The sequence below is a fragment of the Beta vulgaris genome, chromosome 6 (genome assembly GCF_026745355.1).
Source record: "Beta vulgaris subsp. vulgaris cultivar EL10 chromosome 6, EL10.2, whole genome shotgun sequence".
In the NCBI taxonomy this organism is placed as follows: domain Eukaryota; kingdom Viridiplantae; phylum Streptophyta; class Magnoliopsida; order Caryophyllales; family Amaranthaceae; genus Beta; species Beta vulgaris.
In genome coordinates, this window is record NC_079207.1 from 53414617 (window position 1) to 53431633 (window position 17017).

General features: G+C 35.3%; 1 protein-coding gene across 2 annotated transcripts; it reads left to right on the forward strand.

Annotated features, from left to right (window-relative positions):
* The first annotated feature begins 8596 nt into the window (after positions 1-8596).
* LOC104897071 (uncharacterized) lies at positions 8597-16815 on the forward strand. Of its 2 annotated transcripts, none has more exons than XM_048646502.2 (4): positions 8597-9561; positions 14788-15511; positions 15596-15687; positions 15798-16815. In XM_048646502.2, the coding sequence occupies exons 1-4, from the start codon at positions 9068-9070 to the stop codon at positions 15907-15909; spliced, it is 1422 nt and encodes a 473-aa protein (XP_048502459.1). In that variant the 5' UTR covers positions 8597-9067; the 3' UTR covers positions 15910-16815. The 2 variants fall into 2 exon arrangements, with proteins under 2 accessions (XP_048502459.1, XP_048502460.1); XM_048646503.2 differs by lacking the exon at positions 8597-9561 and adding an exon at positions 13192-13323.
* The last annotated feature ends 202 nt before the right edge of the window (positions 16816-17017 follow it).

Genomic DNA, 17017 nt, shown 5'->3' on the forward strand with positions numbered 1-17017 from the left:
AGTAGCACAATTATTCTACTATAGTAATTAGTGGAGGAAGGGAACATATGATTAAAATGTGGAAAATCTCCCCTCCCTCAACTTTGACAGCAGCGCACCCCCTCCCCTAGTCCCCATTTGTTTTTGGTGGTTGTAATATAGTAATGGCTCAAATCAAAACGTAAATCATTCTGAATTCACCAAAAATCGAAAACATATATTCCTCAAAACATGATAAATTTCCAACACAAACAGAGAAATTTGAAAAAATAAAATAAAATGTGAAACAAAATAACTTACTTGCAGTCCCAAGTTAAGGAGAAAATAAAATAACTTACTTGCAGTCCCAAGTCGAAGAAGATGATTCACGAGATACAATGTGATTTTTTTAGGAGGCAAAACAGGGATAGCGTGAGTGAGAGATGACAAATTTAAAGAATTTTTGTTGAAACAATATATAACAGAGGGTCAAGTAGTAAATGGGAATTTTTGTTACCCTAATTTTACCTTAACCATGGTGAGTGTATTACCCACATGAATTAACTAGAAAATAATAAGATTTAACGGAATAATAGCAATTAATGTCACATTTAATCATTAAATAGTACCTCAGGTATTTTTTGGGAATCCAAAAGGATTTGTTAGAAGTTGAAGTATACCAGTGGGAATTTCCCAAAGATCAAACTCCTTCTAAAATATTTGAATATAAATTCAACGGTTTATTCACCAGGTACCCGTGTAGTTTTTCAAAATTCATGGGGTACCCCTGGTTTTAAAAAAATGCACCAGGGTCTTATTATTTCAATAAAATTCACGAAATACCCTTAATGACTAACGGTGTAAAGACTCTGTTAGTCATTAGGGTTAATTAACCCATCTAATCCCCCTAACTCTAACCCTAACCCCTAACCCTCTAACAGTTCACCCCCACCCCTAAACCCTAACTATCCAACCACCACAGCCTCTACCCTCCCCCACCCCTGCCCCACCCACGTAGCAGCCCTCCCCTACCCCCGTACCTGCCCTCCCCCCACTCTACAGCCGCCCTCCCCACAACCCCACCCCCTGCAGCAGCCCCCCTCCCCCGGCGATTTCCTCACCCACCGCCACCCTTCTAGCCCCCCTCCCTCTACCTTATCTGTCCTAGTCAACCCCCACTGATTACGCGTAGACCAGCAAGTCAGCAACAACAACACCACGCAATGGAGGCACCACCACCACCAAGGGAGTAACAACACTAGTGGCAATAACCGGCGAGGTAGCAATGGCAAGAAACAAGAACAGAGGAGGAAGAAGAGAAGAGAAACAAGGGTCCAGACTGCGCGAGACCGGCGAGGTAGGGTGATGCATCACAGACAACACTACACCCGACAACTTAGAAGGGGGGAGGAGAATACGTACGCGACGTTGATGCGGGGGTGTTGGGGGAGGGGGGAGGGGGCTGCGAGGTGGGAGCCTATTGCGGTGGGGAGAAGGGGGAAATGGGTGTTGCAGGGGAGGACAGAGGGGGTGGGGGAGGGGTCTGCTGCAGGGCTAGGGAGGTGGGGGAGGGGGCTGTGAGGTGGGGGGCCTACCGGGGTGGGGGGGAAGGGGTGTTGCGTGGGATGGTAGAGGGGGTGAGGGAGGGGTCTGCTGCGGGGCTAGGGAGGTGGTGGTGGGGGTTGGGGAGCGGAGGTGGTAGTGGGGCTAGGGTTTGAAGTTTGGGGGGTTAAGGTTAGGTTATGGTTTAAAGTTAGGGGGTTAGAGTTAGAAGTTAGGATTTACTTAGTTAATCAGGCTAATTAGGGTTAGAAAGGTTAATTAGCATTAATGACTAACGGAAACTTAACACCGTTAGTCATTAAGGGCATTTCGTGCATTTATTTCCCAAAGTAAGGGTACCTGGTGCATGCTTTTAAAACAAGGGGTACCCCATGAATTTTAAAAAACCACAGGGGTACCTGGTGAAAAAACCTTAAATTCAAAGATCAAACTTTATAAATATATTAAACGAAAGACATGATTCAAAGTTCATAAATAAAATTTGTAAACATTCAAACATGTTCATATAAAACAGATGCGGTTCATAATTAAACTCATAAAAACATGTATTTCAATCCAAAATATTTTCCAAAAAACATGATACTATACTTGCAAATCAATTACTTCCTCCGTTCTTTATTAGATGTAACATATTGACTTTTGACACTATTTATCTAACTTATTTTGACCTCGAATTGTTATTTATACGTAAAGAAAAATATAGTCATGTGAGATCTTGTTTGATTCGTCTCATAATACACTTTTCAAATATATAATTTTTATAATTTTTGCACTTATGTATTTTGAGATATTATTGGCCAAAGTTGTGCCTCGACAAATGTGAAAAAAGAAATGTTACATCAATTAAAAAACGGATGGAGTATTAAAGATCTACAAATACATGCACCTTGAAAATTAATAACTACTTGGGAGGAAGAGAAAGGTAGGCTAAGAGGGAAAGAGAGTTTAAACTTGAGAAAAGAGATGTATTTCTCAAATTTGGTGTGAAAAATATGATGGGTGGAGACCCCTATTTATACTAGTTGGATAGGTAGAATCGGAATAGGACTAGGAAACTAAAAGATAAGTATAGGGAAAAGGATAAACTAATCTAGCTAGGATATAACTAAAATTTATGAATATCCAACTAAAATTAGAAAAAGATGTAAATTATCCATCATACATAATTATCTAAGATTAAAAAAAAAAACAAATACTAACCAAACTTCATCAAACATAAGTACACCAACCGCGTGAGATATGCGGAGGCCAATTTTTTTTCCTTTTTTTTTTCTTTTTCTTTTTCTTTTCTTTTCTTTTTCTTTTATATAGATCTTTTTCCTTTTTTTTTTCTTTTTGCAAACTTTTTTGGATTTCTTTAAAATATTTTTAAAATTTTGTTACCAAAATGCTTGGGTTATGTAAACTTAGCCCAAATATCTATTTGGGCTAAAATTTATTTTAAATACTCAAAATCTTTCTAAAAACCTCTTTTAAAAGCCTTTTAAATATATAAAAAATCTTTTTAACAACCAAAACTTTTCTAAAGATATAAATATTAACTTACTAAAAATACGGAGTATTACAAACTACCCTCCTTAAAAGAAGTTTCATCCTCGAAACTTGAAGCAAGCAAGTAAGAAATAAAGCAAATAATTCACGCATACCAAAAGTTTTCTATTGAAGTAAGTTGGCTTACTCAATAACTCATAAAATAAGTAAAAATTAGGTCAAAAATAGCATTAAAGTTAAAAAGTGCGAAACTCTATCGCATTCTACCCTCCTTAAAAAGGAGTTACGCCCCCGTAACTCGCTAAGGCTTAAAACTTGATTTAAAATTATTACCAACTTTGTAATACAACAACATAAGAATCGTTGCTGGAAATGTAATAATAAAATCACTAGAGAGATAATAACACTTTCAAAAATAACTTTTAAGCTTTTTAAAAAAAATAACATCTATTTCAAGGTATTAATAATAGAAATAATTGCCTTCAATACTAGATCAACATAATAAAGAAAGTATTTGAATAAGTACAAAAAGGTATAGTTTATGACAAACTGAAAATTTTCTAAAACTTAAGTAGTTATATCTTTCAAATTCTACAATAATAAAGAATTACATACTAATACTAAAGACAAATTTTGTAGGAAAACTATTTGAGCAAATACTAATATATTATCAAAATGCTATAATATAGTGAGAACAAAAGAACTTTATAAAACCTTTCGTAAGCTTTACTCGAGAATACAATATTCAACCAGCTTTTTCCTTTTGTTTGTAAAATACTTTTGTTTTCTCCTCAAAATTTAACCAGCTTCACATAACTCATGAAGGTCTCACAATGAATATCATAAAAAAATTACCCTTGATCCTATTTTATTACAAATCAAAATCAAATCAGTTCACCATTATTCACAAGCAAAACTTGTTAGTATATATATATTAACACAACATACACATGAAGAAAAATAGACTTCCTTACTTAGGTCTTCAAAACTAAAACTCCTCGAAATTCATCCTTAAATTTTTTATAAAGTACCATAATTAATATTCTCTCAAAAATAAGCAGTACTTAACTAGGACTTGAGATAGTAAATAAACAATTTTTTTTGAAAATTCATACAATCTTCATCTCAATAAAATTAACTCCTTAACATAATATAAACTCAATGCTTAAATCCATAATATAAAAATACGACTATTCTTTTCAAAATCAATTACCTTGATTGACTAATTTCTCCCAAAAGAATATATTTTTTCTATTATTAGAGTGACTTATTTATTTCAATAAGTGATATACCCAATCATTATAATCAGTACTCTATCTTTCATATTGCCAAAACAACAATTATACACTATCATTCAAGCAAAAGTTTAAGACTACTCCCAAAAATAATACTCCTCTTGATACTCATTAATCCTCAAAATCAACTTAAAATACATTTCGAGAATTCTAGTATCTTACTTCACCTTTTAAAATAAAAATGATCTAAAGGAACCTGCTAAAGTTTCAAATATGGTCTTAATTCGTACTTTCTTTGCTTAACTATAACAAAGATAACTCCTTTAAAATATTTGCGATCCAGCATAGGGGAAAATTCTTTAATTAAATCCAGCTTCAAATATGGTACCTCGTATACCTGTAAGGTCCTCATAATATTCCTTATTTTGTCACCTTTCAAAGGTTATCTCTATATCATTGTTAAGACGGTGTTGACTATATCCATAAACAAAATATATAACTTGTCTAAATCTTAATAATTCCTCCAAGCTAGTATAAACCATTCATCTCATGCTTCTTCCTTCTAAAAATTATGAAAAACAATTCCTTCCTTACTCATGTTACCAAACATTAAACATCATCCAACTACATAAAACGTCAAATGACTAATTTCACAATTCTTAGCACATAATATAATGTATTGTCTTTTTCACTCCTACTAAAAAGAATACTACTAAACTTCTTTCCTTCAAAGGAATAAACTAGAACAATTTTCACCTTTAATGGATTTCAAATAGTCAACTTGGCTTACTTTGAACTCATAGGTTCTCCCAACACTTTTAAATCAACAAAAATAAACATATTGATGCTTTATACAATGTATATAAATCACTTTGCATGAATTGGATCACATGCATACATGTCATATAAGACATTAAATAACCAAGTTCATCTCATAGAAAATATACATGCCAAAAAAAATATGTTGTAAGAAATGGTAATATCACAACTTGGAAGTACCTTTTCTTAATAACATGTCGTGCAAGACAGAATAATAACTCAATTTTTATAGTAAACAATAAACTCTTTCTCTTGCTTATGAAAAATACTAAGATTTTTCATATTAACTTGACAATAAGTCACACTTTCTTAAAATATATTCAAAATAATCATATTACAAATAGAACAATAAACACTAAATAATTCTTAAGAAAAAAATCAATACTTTATAAAAAAGTTTCAGCTTTATAATTCGAATAAATATATAGATTTATAAGAAAAATACGGATTGCATGTTGAAATAATAGTCAAAATAAAAATAACATTTGAACAATAATTTCAAATGAATCGAAAAAAATTCCTATATAAAAAAAATTTGTTTGATATTCTTGAAAAAATACGTATATATGATATGACCAAAAGAGAGATTTATTTGAGTACTAGGCTTAGTGTATGAATAATTATTAGTCAAGTGAGTTCCCAGGAAAGAGAGGTGCGGCACAACTAAGTACCAAGTCTTTCCTTAGCCAGAACTTTCCTCAGAAAAATAAATCCACATACTTATTCCGTTCTTCAAAATATAAAATATTTATACTTGAAAATATAAGTATTTGCTTAAACAAAAGAAGTATTTTTTTTTTCACATAATGTAAAATGTCAAAAAAATGCAAATAGAATGCGGAACTCTATCTTACATGCCCTTCCTAGATCTACTCATACTCTCATTGACTGTTTATTTTATTTTCAAAAAAGAACCTGGAAAACTGATACCACTTTGTAACACCCCCAAATTTCTCTCTTTTTAAAAACTTATTTTAATATAAAACTCCTTTGAGAAACTTGAGAGTATTACCGCCATGTGATAACATTAAAGGCTTTAATACTAACTACTAACTGAACTTTAACTAATGCAGCGAAAATAACTTAAATACCTTTTCTTTATTAATATAAATTATTGTACAACTATATAACAATGGAAATAAAAAATAAAATAACAACTCCTTGACTAATTATGATTCCACTAGCTCCCCATATGAAGTATGCATATCAACCTGTAAAATCTGCTCGCCAAAAAGGGTCATCACAGGGACAAAGCCATAAAACAAAACAAATAAAAAGCGTGTCAGTAAAAATACTGAGTACATCTATGTGCGGAATATTAAACACTTTATTTAATTAAACTTTTGAAATATTTAATTTCAAGAAACCTTTTGGGATACTTGAAAATACTTGTATAATATAAAGTATATAACTTTAATAAAACTCATTTTCCTTGCCTAGGTACCTTGCCTAAAGTGTGCACACCCCCTGAGTCTATTACGAGGGGAACTACCTTGTCCACATGACTTATACAAAAAGTACATGGGTAAATAATATAATGGCTACCGTTCTTGCTAATAAATAACAAGCCGTTGTCTCTTTATAATTGTGATCATAAAAGATCATATAACTAATAAAAATCCTTCTGAAATAATCCTCCTTTAAAAAGAATAATAATTCTTAAAACTTAGCCATATAAAGGCATAAATAAAATAACTTGCTCAAGGGTTAACCTTTGAAAAATAATAGTTCAAAAACACTCCTTTTTAAATATTTAAACATGAATCAAAAAAGATCAAACTTTATAAATATATTAAACAAAAGACATAATTCAAAGTTCATAAATAAAATTTGTAAACATTCAAACATGTTCATATAAACAGATGTAGTTCATAATAAAACTCATAAAAACATGTATTTCAATCCAAAATATTTTCCTAAAAACATGATACTATACTTGCAAAACAATTATTAAAGATCTACAAATACACGCACCTTGAAAATTAATAACTACTAGGAGAAGAGAAAGGTAGGCTAAGAGAGAGAGAGTTTAAACTTGAGAAAAGAGATGTATTTCTCAAATTTGGTGTGAAAAATATGATGGGTTGAGACCCCTATTTATACTAGTTGGATAGGTAGAATTGGAATACGAATAGGAAACTAAAAGATAAGTATAGGGAAAAAGATAAACTAATCTAGCTAGGATATAACTAAAATTTATGAATATCCAACTAAAATTAGAAAAAAATGTAAATTATCTATCATACATAATTATCTAAGATTAAAAAAAAAAAACAAATACTAACCAAACTTCATCAAACATAAGTACACCAACCGCGTGAGATATGCGGCGGCAATTTTTTTTTCCTTTTTTTTTCTTTTTCTTTTTCTTTTCTTTTCTTTTTCTTTCTTATAGATCTTTTTCCTTTTTTTTTCTTTTTGCAAACCTTTTTGGATTTCTTTAAAATATTTTTAAATTTTTGTTACCAAAATACTTGGGTTATGTAAACTTAGCCCAAATATTTGGGCTAAAATTTATTTTAAATACTCAAAATCTTTCTAAAAACCTCTTTTAAAAGCCTTTTAAATATATAAAAAATCTATTTAACAACCAAAACTTTTCTAAAGATATAAATATTAACTTACTAAAAATACGGAGTACTACAGATGGCTTCTAGATGGGTTTGGTATTGCATAAGGTTTTCATTTCTAACTTTCCATCTCTTAGAAATTTGGTTGATAATCAAGGATGAATCCCCATATACTCTTAAGATTTTGAATGTTGAGAGATATTGCATCCTGGAGCCTTATGATGCACGCTTTGTATTCAACAACGTTATTAATAACATCAAAATCGAGTTTATTAGATAGAGAAGTGCCTTCGCCTTCAAGGGTCGCCACATCCCTTTTGGTTTGAAGCACCATCGAAGTAGAGTGCCCAACTATCATCTTACGTAATGAGAAGTTCTTCATCAGGAAACTCATATTCCTCCCAAGATTCGACTACAAGGAAATCTGTTAGGAAGTATGAAACAACATTACTTTTGATGAATTTGTGAGGGATAAATTTTAAGTCAAATTCTGTAAGCATTAATATCCAGCATGAGAGTTTACCAATAAAGGCTTGTTTTTCAGATAAAAAATTGAGAGGATCTACTTGGAACACTATGTGGATGGTGTGAGTGAGCATATAGTGCCTAAACTTCTTAGTGGCCCACACTAGTGTAAGACAAGGCTTTTCTAAGGGAGTGTAGCGAGATTCGTAGTCTAAAAGTTATTTTTTACTAAGGTAGTAAATGGCACGCTCCTGCCCATTAACCTCTTGTGGTAACATGGCTCCAGCTGCGGCTTTGGTCACAATCAAGTAGAGTCTTAAAGGTAAGTTGGGAAAAGCTAGTGTTAGGACAGGTGCATTGGACATCTATTCTTTGATTTTTTTTCAAAGTATTTTTAGCAATCCTTATCCCATTCAACGATAACTCTTTTTAATCTTTCGAAAGATGGGCTTACACACCATGGTTAGTTTAGAGATGAACCTGCTGACGTATTGCCTCTTTTCTAGGAACCCCTTATTTGTTTTTTGTTCTTAGGTGGAGGCATGGTCATTATGGTTTTTTTTTTTTATTTTTTGGTAGGTCGATCCCAATCTCTCAAGAACTAGTGACGTAAACATGGGAGAACAGAGCCTGAACAGACATTATTAGTCCTTATTAGAACTTATATGAACTTACTAGAACTTATATTTTAGGTGTGTCAAATCTTATTTGTGTTAAACTGAATTTATCTGAACCTATTAAACCTTATTAATTGTGAACTTGTCTAAACTGGACAGGAAATAAGTTGAACACAACGCCTTTAACCCTATAATCCCTGTCCCATGACCCAAAGGCCCGGCACAGTAATTTCTCCGAATGAGTCTGGCTGGTGAAAAATGGTGTGGAAAGAAAAGTTACCATTGCCCATCTCTCTCTATTCCTCGGTCCAACGTTCCTTGAGATTGAACTGAGCGCTGCTCGAGTAAAATGGCGGACATACTCAAAACATACAACACCAACCCACAAAATCCCAACCCCCAAATTCCACCATCACACTACGACATTTTCATACCTTTACAAAACCCCACCTCAACCTTCAACTTCGAGACCGCAATCTGCAGCCATGGCTTGTTCCTCATGGCACCTAACGAATGGGACCCACACACAAAGTCCCTTCTCCGTCCCCTCCGCCTTTCTCTCTCTTCCTCCGCCGCATCCACCTCCGCACTTGTCCGCATCTCCGCCGCGCAGCGCGCTGTGCTCGTACGCGTGTACGGCGTGCGACATCTGGCGACGGAGGAGGAGGAGGCGGTGGTGCGGCAAGTGAAGAGGATGCTGAGGTTGTCGGAGAGAGAAGAGAAGAAAGTGAGAGAGTTTCAGGAGTTGCATTCTCAAGCTAAGGAAATGAAGTTTGGTAGAGTTTTTAGGTCTCCTTCTTTGTTCGAGGATATGGTTAAGGCTATCCTCTTCTGCAATTGTCAGTAAGTTTTTGTTATTTGTTTTTCTTTTCTCTCTCTTTTCCCTTAGGTGGATTTTATTTTTGCTTTGACTTTGGTGTTGTTAGGGTTGAGGGGAAACTTTAGTGCACTTTATTACTTTCTCCGTTCTATTCATCAATCACCCCTTGGAATATTATTTAAGAAATTCATGTGGAGAGGAGGGAGATAGAGATGGATAAAAAGTGGGACCTATCTGATACTCCCTCCGTCCCATAATATAGTGGTTGTTTCTTTTTTCACGGTCTCCAAAACGTAACTTTGACCTTTAATATCTTCAATTCCTTATTAATAAAAAATATAAAAAGTTGATATTATGAAACTACACATTGAGATGAATCTAACAAGATCCTACATGAATATGTTTTTTTATATATACAAATGAGACTATTCGGTCAAAGATTTTAAAGTTTGACCACCAAAAGTGAAATAGGCACTATATTATGGGACGGAGGGAGTAGGATACAAATAGAAAGAAGATTGTACCAAATAAAAAAATGTTGTAATTAATGTGAAACTTCCAAAAATGAGAAACTTTGCGATTAAAAAAGCAAGGTGGAAGTAATCAATAGAAAGATTATCCATAAGGAAACATCACAAGGGCACTTCCCAATGTTGTTCTAGGCCAAACGACACTAACTTAGTGAGATGATGGGCAACAATATTACCACCATACGTGCGGTCACATGAGACTACTCGAAATCTTTGCTACCAACAAGAGTATCTTAAAAAATGGTATCAAAGATCAACTAAGAAAATTGCACCTTTTGACAACCGACTAATAAGAGTTTAGTAATCAAACAAAACGATGGACCCTCTTTAACCAAAGCCTTGGATCCCCAACTACTCTTCCAAGTGTAGCTACCCAAAGGGGAGTCGAGGAAGGAAGAGTGACGATAGTACTTAGCTTTAATCACTTTACCCAAAACGGACTCATCGTCATGGATTAATCGCCATGCTTGTCTACCAACAACACCTCATCAAACACGAATATGTCTCGAAAACCCAACCCACTAAGGCATTTTGGGGAGCACAAATAATTCCAACTCTTCCAATGCATCTTCCTCTTTTCCCCCTTCTGACGCCAACAGAAACAAGCCATAAAAGAATGAAAAGTTTGGATGACTGACGCACGCAAGTTGTAGACCCCCATAAGATAAGTAGGAACAACTTGAATTACAGTAAAACCTCCTGCTCACGATTATACTTTCTCCTTCCACCCTTAAGTTTTTTACAAATGCGATTTTTCAATCTGAAAAACAGCTCTCTTTTTTAATCTTCGCACAACAAGCGGAACTTAGTATGCTGCTCAACATGTCTCATTGACCGAAACTCCTTCCAACTCTTTTGCATACTGAAAACACCTCGACTTATCTATTAATTTCTCACCAAATGCAACTTCATATTTGTTGAGAATATCAACTATTATCGTGCATTTGTGTTGGGTGACTCTAATAAAAAGCAAGCTGCAATGAGAAGGTGAGAAATATTTAGGCCATTAAGACTCGCTCTAACTCCGTGAATCTCCTTGTTTGAAACAACACAATTCAGCAAGATAGAGAGGGAATCAAAGGAATAAATAGATAGGGAGAAAGGGGGTCGCCGTGCCGCCTATAGCTCCATTAATTATAAAAGTGTAACTAACAAAAGTAACACACTCCATTACCAATTGAACCCAAGACTCCGCAAACCCAACTTCAGCTACAACATAACACGCAGTATATTCCACTCTACATAGGTTTACTCATATCCAGCTTCATAGCAATACTTCTCCTTCTTCTGTTACTTCTTTGCTTCATAGAATGAAATAACTCCATTGCAATTAGAGCATTATCAGTGATAAGACAAACACAACTCCCGAAAGGAGAACCTATTGATGCCACCTTGTAGATGAAATTGCACAAACTAATAGGTATGATGAATGCTATGAGGATACCTGAAAGGCTGAAACATCTCAATGACGAGTGTAGAGACATCGTCACCAACATGATGCTAGAATCTCTGACAAAAAATGGCATGTATACAATTAGGCTTTACAAGGATGCATCTATTTGAAAGCTTCGTAACCTTCCTCCTTTGAACACCTTCGAGTAAGAACATCATTCATCTTGGGAGTTATATGAACCTCCAAACTTTCTAGCATTGGATCAATTTCAGAAACTGTAAGGTTGCTTGAAGTAAAGAGCTCCTCGCAGTAACCTGCAACAATTTTTTCAATCTCCGCCTCGTCGCTCCGCCACACTCTAGAATGATCAAACAAGCCATTAATATAGTCCTTATGCTTCCGTTGCGATGCCTTATGATGGAATTATATAGTGTTTTTGTCCCCATCTTTGAGTTCCGCAACACGGGAACGCAGATACCAATATGCCTTTTATAAAGCAAATTATCCAATGTTTCCTCCAACACAACAACAGTGTCTTCATTAGTACTACTTCTCCGGCCTTCGAACATGTTCTTTTCAATTTGCTGAATTTGGTCAACCTAATTATTGAATTTTTATTTACTCCATACTTCTTCACTAACCAACTAACCTCGACTGTTTTCGTGCTGATGAAGGTCAAAAATGAGTGGAACCAAGGTTTCGTAGTTTTGTATTATCCGTTTCGAGAACTGTGAATGTTTCCATGCTACGTAGGTGTAGAATACTTCCTCTAACCACTGCAACTTGCAACATGGGGGGAAGGCATAGGAGACAAGGAAAGGAGAGAGATAAGCTGTAATAAAAAAAATGGGATCCTTGACATGAAGAGAGAGCTAGAGAGAACTCAATGCCAAAAGTAATAGTGTTCTAGTAATTTGATGTTGCCATGAAAGGGAAGTGTTTCAAGTAATTTGATGCTGCTATGAAAGGGAAGTGTACAAGTAAAAGTGAACAAAGGAAATATTCGTTAATGTTTTAAAAACAGAAGGGAGATAAAACAGTTGGAGGTGATCTTTTGTTAAGTTTATGTATTGAAGAATGAGTTACATGTATTTTTATCTGGATGTTTGGTGTTGGCATTAATCCAAATGCATTGCCTTTTCCTTTTCTTTTTCCCTCTTGCTTGTTGTTTTCGCAAAAGTAGTGAGTTTTAAGAATGTATGTGAATGATAGCTTGGAATTTTGCAAGTGCTTTGGGTTTTATGGTCAAAACCCAATATGAACACCAAGAGTTTCAGCAGTGCTTTTCCAAGATCAAATTCTTTCTAGGACCCGGATTAGATGTGGTGAAAACCAGGGATACAATATAGATTAGAAGGGGGAAATTGCTGTTTTTTCATTGATTGCATCCACCTCTTATTCCTCTAGATGCTTCTTGCTCGTCGCTTCAGACAAGTAAATGTGATTGAGCACTGAGAGGACCGGGAATGGAGATTTTTGCGTTAATAAATTTGAGTAATAGTCTGATAGCCAAACATTTTAATTAGGTCTCTCCTTATGTAAATATGAGTACTATGTTTTGATGGTAAAAGCAAATAGGTGTAAATCAATGTCCATATGATTGCCAGTTTGCCACCATGTCTGCAGAGTTGGGGCTTCAGATATTTTACATAATTGAGGGCTTCTGAGTCGGTCTTATGTCGTGTTTGGCTAACAAAGGGTAAGTAACGATGGGTTTTTTTTCTTCTATTTTTTCATGTGTGCTGCTTCCACTGTGATTGAAGAGGAGGTTTTCATTATGATTGCCATCTGGAATCCTGTTATAGAAGGTTCTTAAGACAGAGTAGTATCTGATATGGGAGCAAGCAATCATGAAATATGAAGTGTGTTGGTGCAATAAGAATATAATGGCTGAAATCAACTCAATACATTTATTTCAAAGCTGTGTACTTGATATTATTGCACAGGGTTTTCTTTACGTTTTTCATTGTTTGCACCAAACTTTGCTAATTTTGGGCCGAAGGAGTGAAAAGACAAACTTTAGATTGGCATGTCAGAAAGGGAACCAATTATATTCACTTTGCTGATTTTACTCATTGCTTCTACTTTCTAGATGTGCAAGATCAAATTTTTGTTGCTCCTTATTAGCAGAACCAATTCTGGCCTCCTTTGTGGGCTCATAACAGAAAACAATTGGAATCTAATGGAAGCTTATCCCTAAAGATAAATGATAGAGGCTTTTTGCTTACATAGGGGACATAGGGCAACTATCCACTATCTCTTAAAATGGCTGCTTCTTTTTTTTCATAGTACTAAGGGGCCAAGTGGGAATGTCAGTCAGTGCTAGATATTGGAAGTTTGAGGGTCAACACCGTCTAGGTATCAGAAAACTGGATAAAACTGGAGACACAAAAATGTTGTTCAAAGCTTGTGATCTTTTGAGCATCGTAGCTGCTGGGATTGTCTGTTTGTAGTGAACCTATGTTGGCAAGCATGATAACAACCAGAAGCTAGTAATAAATTGCTTTGACGTATGATTTTATACCCTTCTATCCGGTTGAGACTTGGCTGGAACTCTTTTGGCTGGTAGAATTCAATTTGCTTAAACTTTTTCAGTTTTTCTTTTAGAATGTATTCTTATGCTGCCTTGCTCTTGAGGTTTTAGCTGTAGAGGCCTTGTAGTTTGAATCATAGTACATATTTGATGAACGAAATTTTGAAGCGCCCTATTATGCAAACTAATCGTGCAATTTTTTTTTGATAAAAGAGTTCATGTTAATTAATTTTTTGTTCTTATGGGTGAATATTGTGGGGTCTTTTAGTTCTGAATGCTGCTTTGTTTTGGTCTCTTCTTTGAACTCATCTGGCTTAGGCATTATCAGCAAAATTGAGGGCCTATCCTTATTTCTTATTTCCTCCATTGTACAGTGGTCATCGCCAATTTGACACATATCCTGTTTTGAGAAATGCAATCAATTTTTGGGATTCAATTGATAATGTCTCATCAGAGTGAAAATAGTGAATGTTTTGGAAATGCATTTATTAACTTAAGGTGACAATTGGGTTTGGCAAACCAAAATTTAGAAAAAGAAAATGATTGTTTGAATGGAGATTGGAGGGGGTATTACAAATCTTTTTGCATTTGAATATTATTCTCTTACTCTTTTATTCAAAACAAAACACCTTTGACTCAATGGTGATCTACATGCTTTGATTTTCTCTATGATAGCCCCGTAGTCTCATGTAACATCTTCTGGCATGAATCAGACCTATGAATGGGTTCATTATGAATCTGTTTGCATTATCATGGATAATTACTTACACTTTAGCTTGCCTACACCTTGCAGGTGGCCTAGAACTCTGAGCATGGCTAAAGCTCTTTGTGATCTTCAGCTGGAATTGCAGTGTCACTCATCCATTGAATCTGTAAATGTGCTTGGTGTTACAAAATCAGAAGTTGCTACAAATAAACCTGAAAGTTTTACACCAGGAACACCAGCAGTGAAAGAGTCGGATAGAAAGCGCAAAATGCAAGAAGTTGTCAGCAGAGAAAATGCAGAAGTTGTAGATGAATGCAAAGCTGATCTAAATGCAAGGATGACTTCTGCTGTTATTGTTAATGGGATTCAACTCAAGAAGAAATTCACAACTTTTGTTTCATCAATTAGTGATGAAAATGTTAATGAGCCCAATGCAAGTCAATGTTTTAATGAATCTTCCAGAGCTGTTTCAGAAGAAAGAATAATTTACTCTACCCAAAAGATGGGGAACTTTCCTAGCCCAATAGAAATAGCAAGCTTGGATGAGAAGTATCTAGCGAAGCGTTGTGGTCTTGGCTACAGAGGCGCTCGCATATTGAAACTTGCACAGGGTGTTATTGAAGGTAGAATCCAACTTGACCAACTTGAAGAGCTCTGCCTTGAAGCTAGCTTATCCAATTACAACAAGGTGGATGAGAAGCTCAAACAAATTGAGGGTTATGGCCCGTTCACGCGTGGGAACGTGCTGATGTGCTTAGGGTTTTATAATGTTGTCCCAAGTGATTCCGAAACTATTCGGCATCTGAAACAGGTTGGACTCGTTTTGTTTATGCACCCCTATATCCCTTTTGTAGAAAAATGGGTATCAACTTATCTGACCATTTCATTGCTTAAGGTTCACGGGAAAACTACCACTATCCAAAAAGTTCAACAAGTGGTTGAAGAGATGTATAGAAGATATGAGCCGTATCAATTCTTGGCGTACTGGTATGCCTAATCTCTTTTCCTCTGTAACTGACAGACTTATGCTTTCTTCTTCCAGAATTAGTATAAAGACATTGATTGGAATTGTTTCTGTGGTATGCCTCTGATATCAGGTGGGAATTGTGGAGTTTCTATGAGGAACGTTTTGGTAAATTCAGTGAAATGCCATCCTCAGACTATAAACTTGTAACTGCAAGTAACATGAGAACTAAGAAAACAAAGTAAGAGCCTTGTAATCTTTACACATAGTAGGTATAGTTCCTGATAGTGTTATCTAATTTAGAATTTTTAATTTTTTAAAAGTTCTGTTATCTGGCAAATTGATGGGTAAATGTAAAAGTTGAACCATGCAATTTTGCTGTCTTTCTCTCTTGCAATTGGCAGTTGGCAACTGGTGCCAAGTACAAAACCCATGGCGTGCAACACGAACCTTTCTAACCATTTTGCTATCAGTTTCCATTTATTAGTCAAAGGATATCGAAGATGTGTTCATGGCATGCTAATGTCATTAAGAACCTTTGCTGCAGTGCTACTGTAAGGTTTACATCAATGTGATTGAAATACGCTTGTTGGTTCACTCAATCGTGCTTGATTGTGCATCGGCTTTGATGCTCAATTATCCTGCTATGAAGTTTGAACTTGCAACTGAAGTATGGAAATTTCGTGGTTCTCATGGCACTCCCAGGGTTCCTAAAACCAATTACAGTAGTGGCTCAAGGACCCTGCATAGGGACGAAGGTATACCCCAAAGTAGCCTCAAAGCATGGGCAGATGTTAAAAGGTGGGAGACGTGAAATTATGGATGGGCTTTTGTGGAGATGTCAATTATTTGGACTGTCCAAATTCCAACGTAAACAACGTGTTTCGACGTTGGGCCAGCAAAAGAAAACAAAGTTGTTATACAAGTGCTGTTTTCTCTTACGTAGGCCGAAGGGGCTAACGTGTATGCTTTGTTTGCTAAATGCCAATTTTCAGTGAAGCTGAATACGTGATTACGACTGAATGTAATATGCATTTATTGCTTTAATTATTCTAAATACTAGTTAAGTTGTTATCAACAATCAACCCCATGAACTGGTAGCATATACATATTATTCTACTGTATTTCAAATTATTTTGGATATTATTCAATTAGTCTGTCGGTATATGATTTATAGAAAATACAAGAACAAATTGTGCGGAGGTAAAAGAGTCAATGCCTTAAGGATGAGGAGCTAGCTCATGTGGTAGAGCACTCCCCTCTGATCTTTGAGGTGAGGGGTTCGATCCTTACCCCCAGCATTATGTTGGGGTATTTCCTTAGCATGCTTTGCATGCTTTACCAGCCAATATG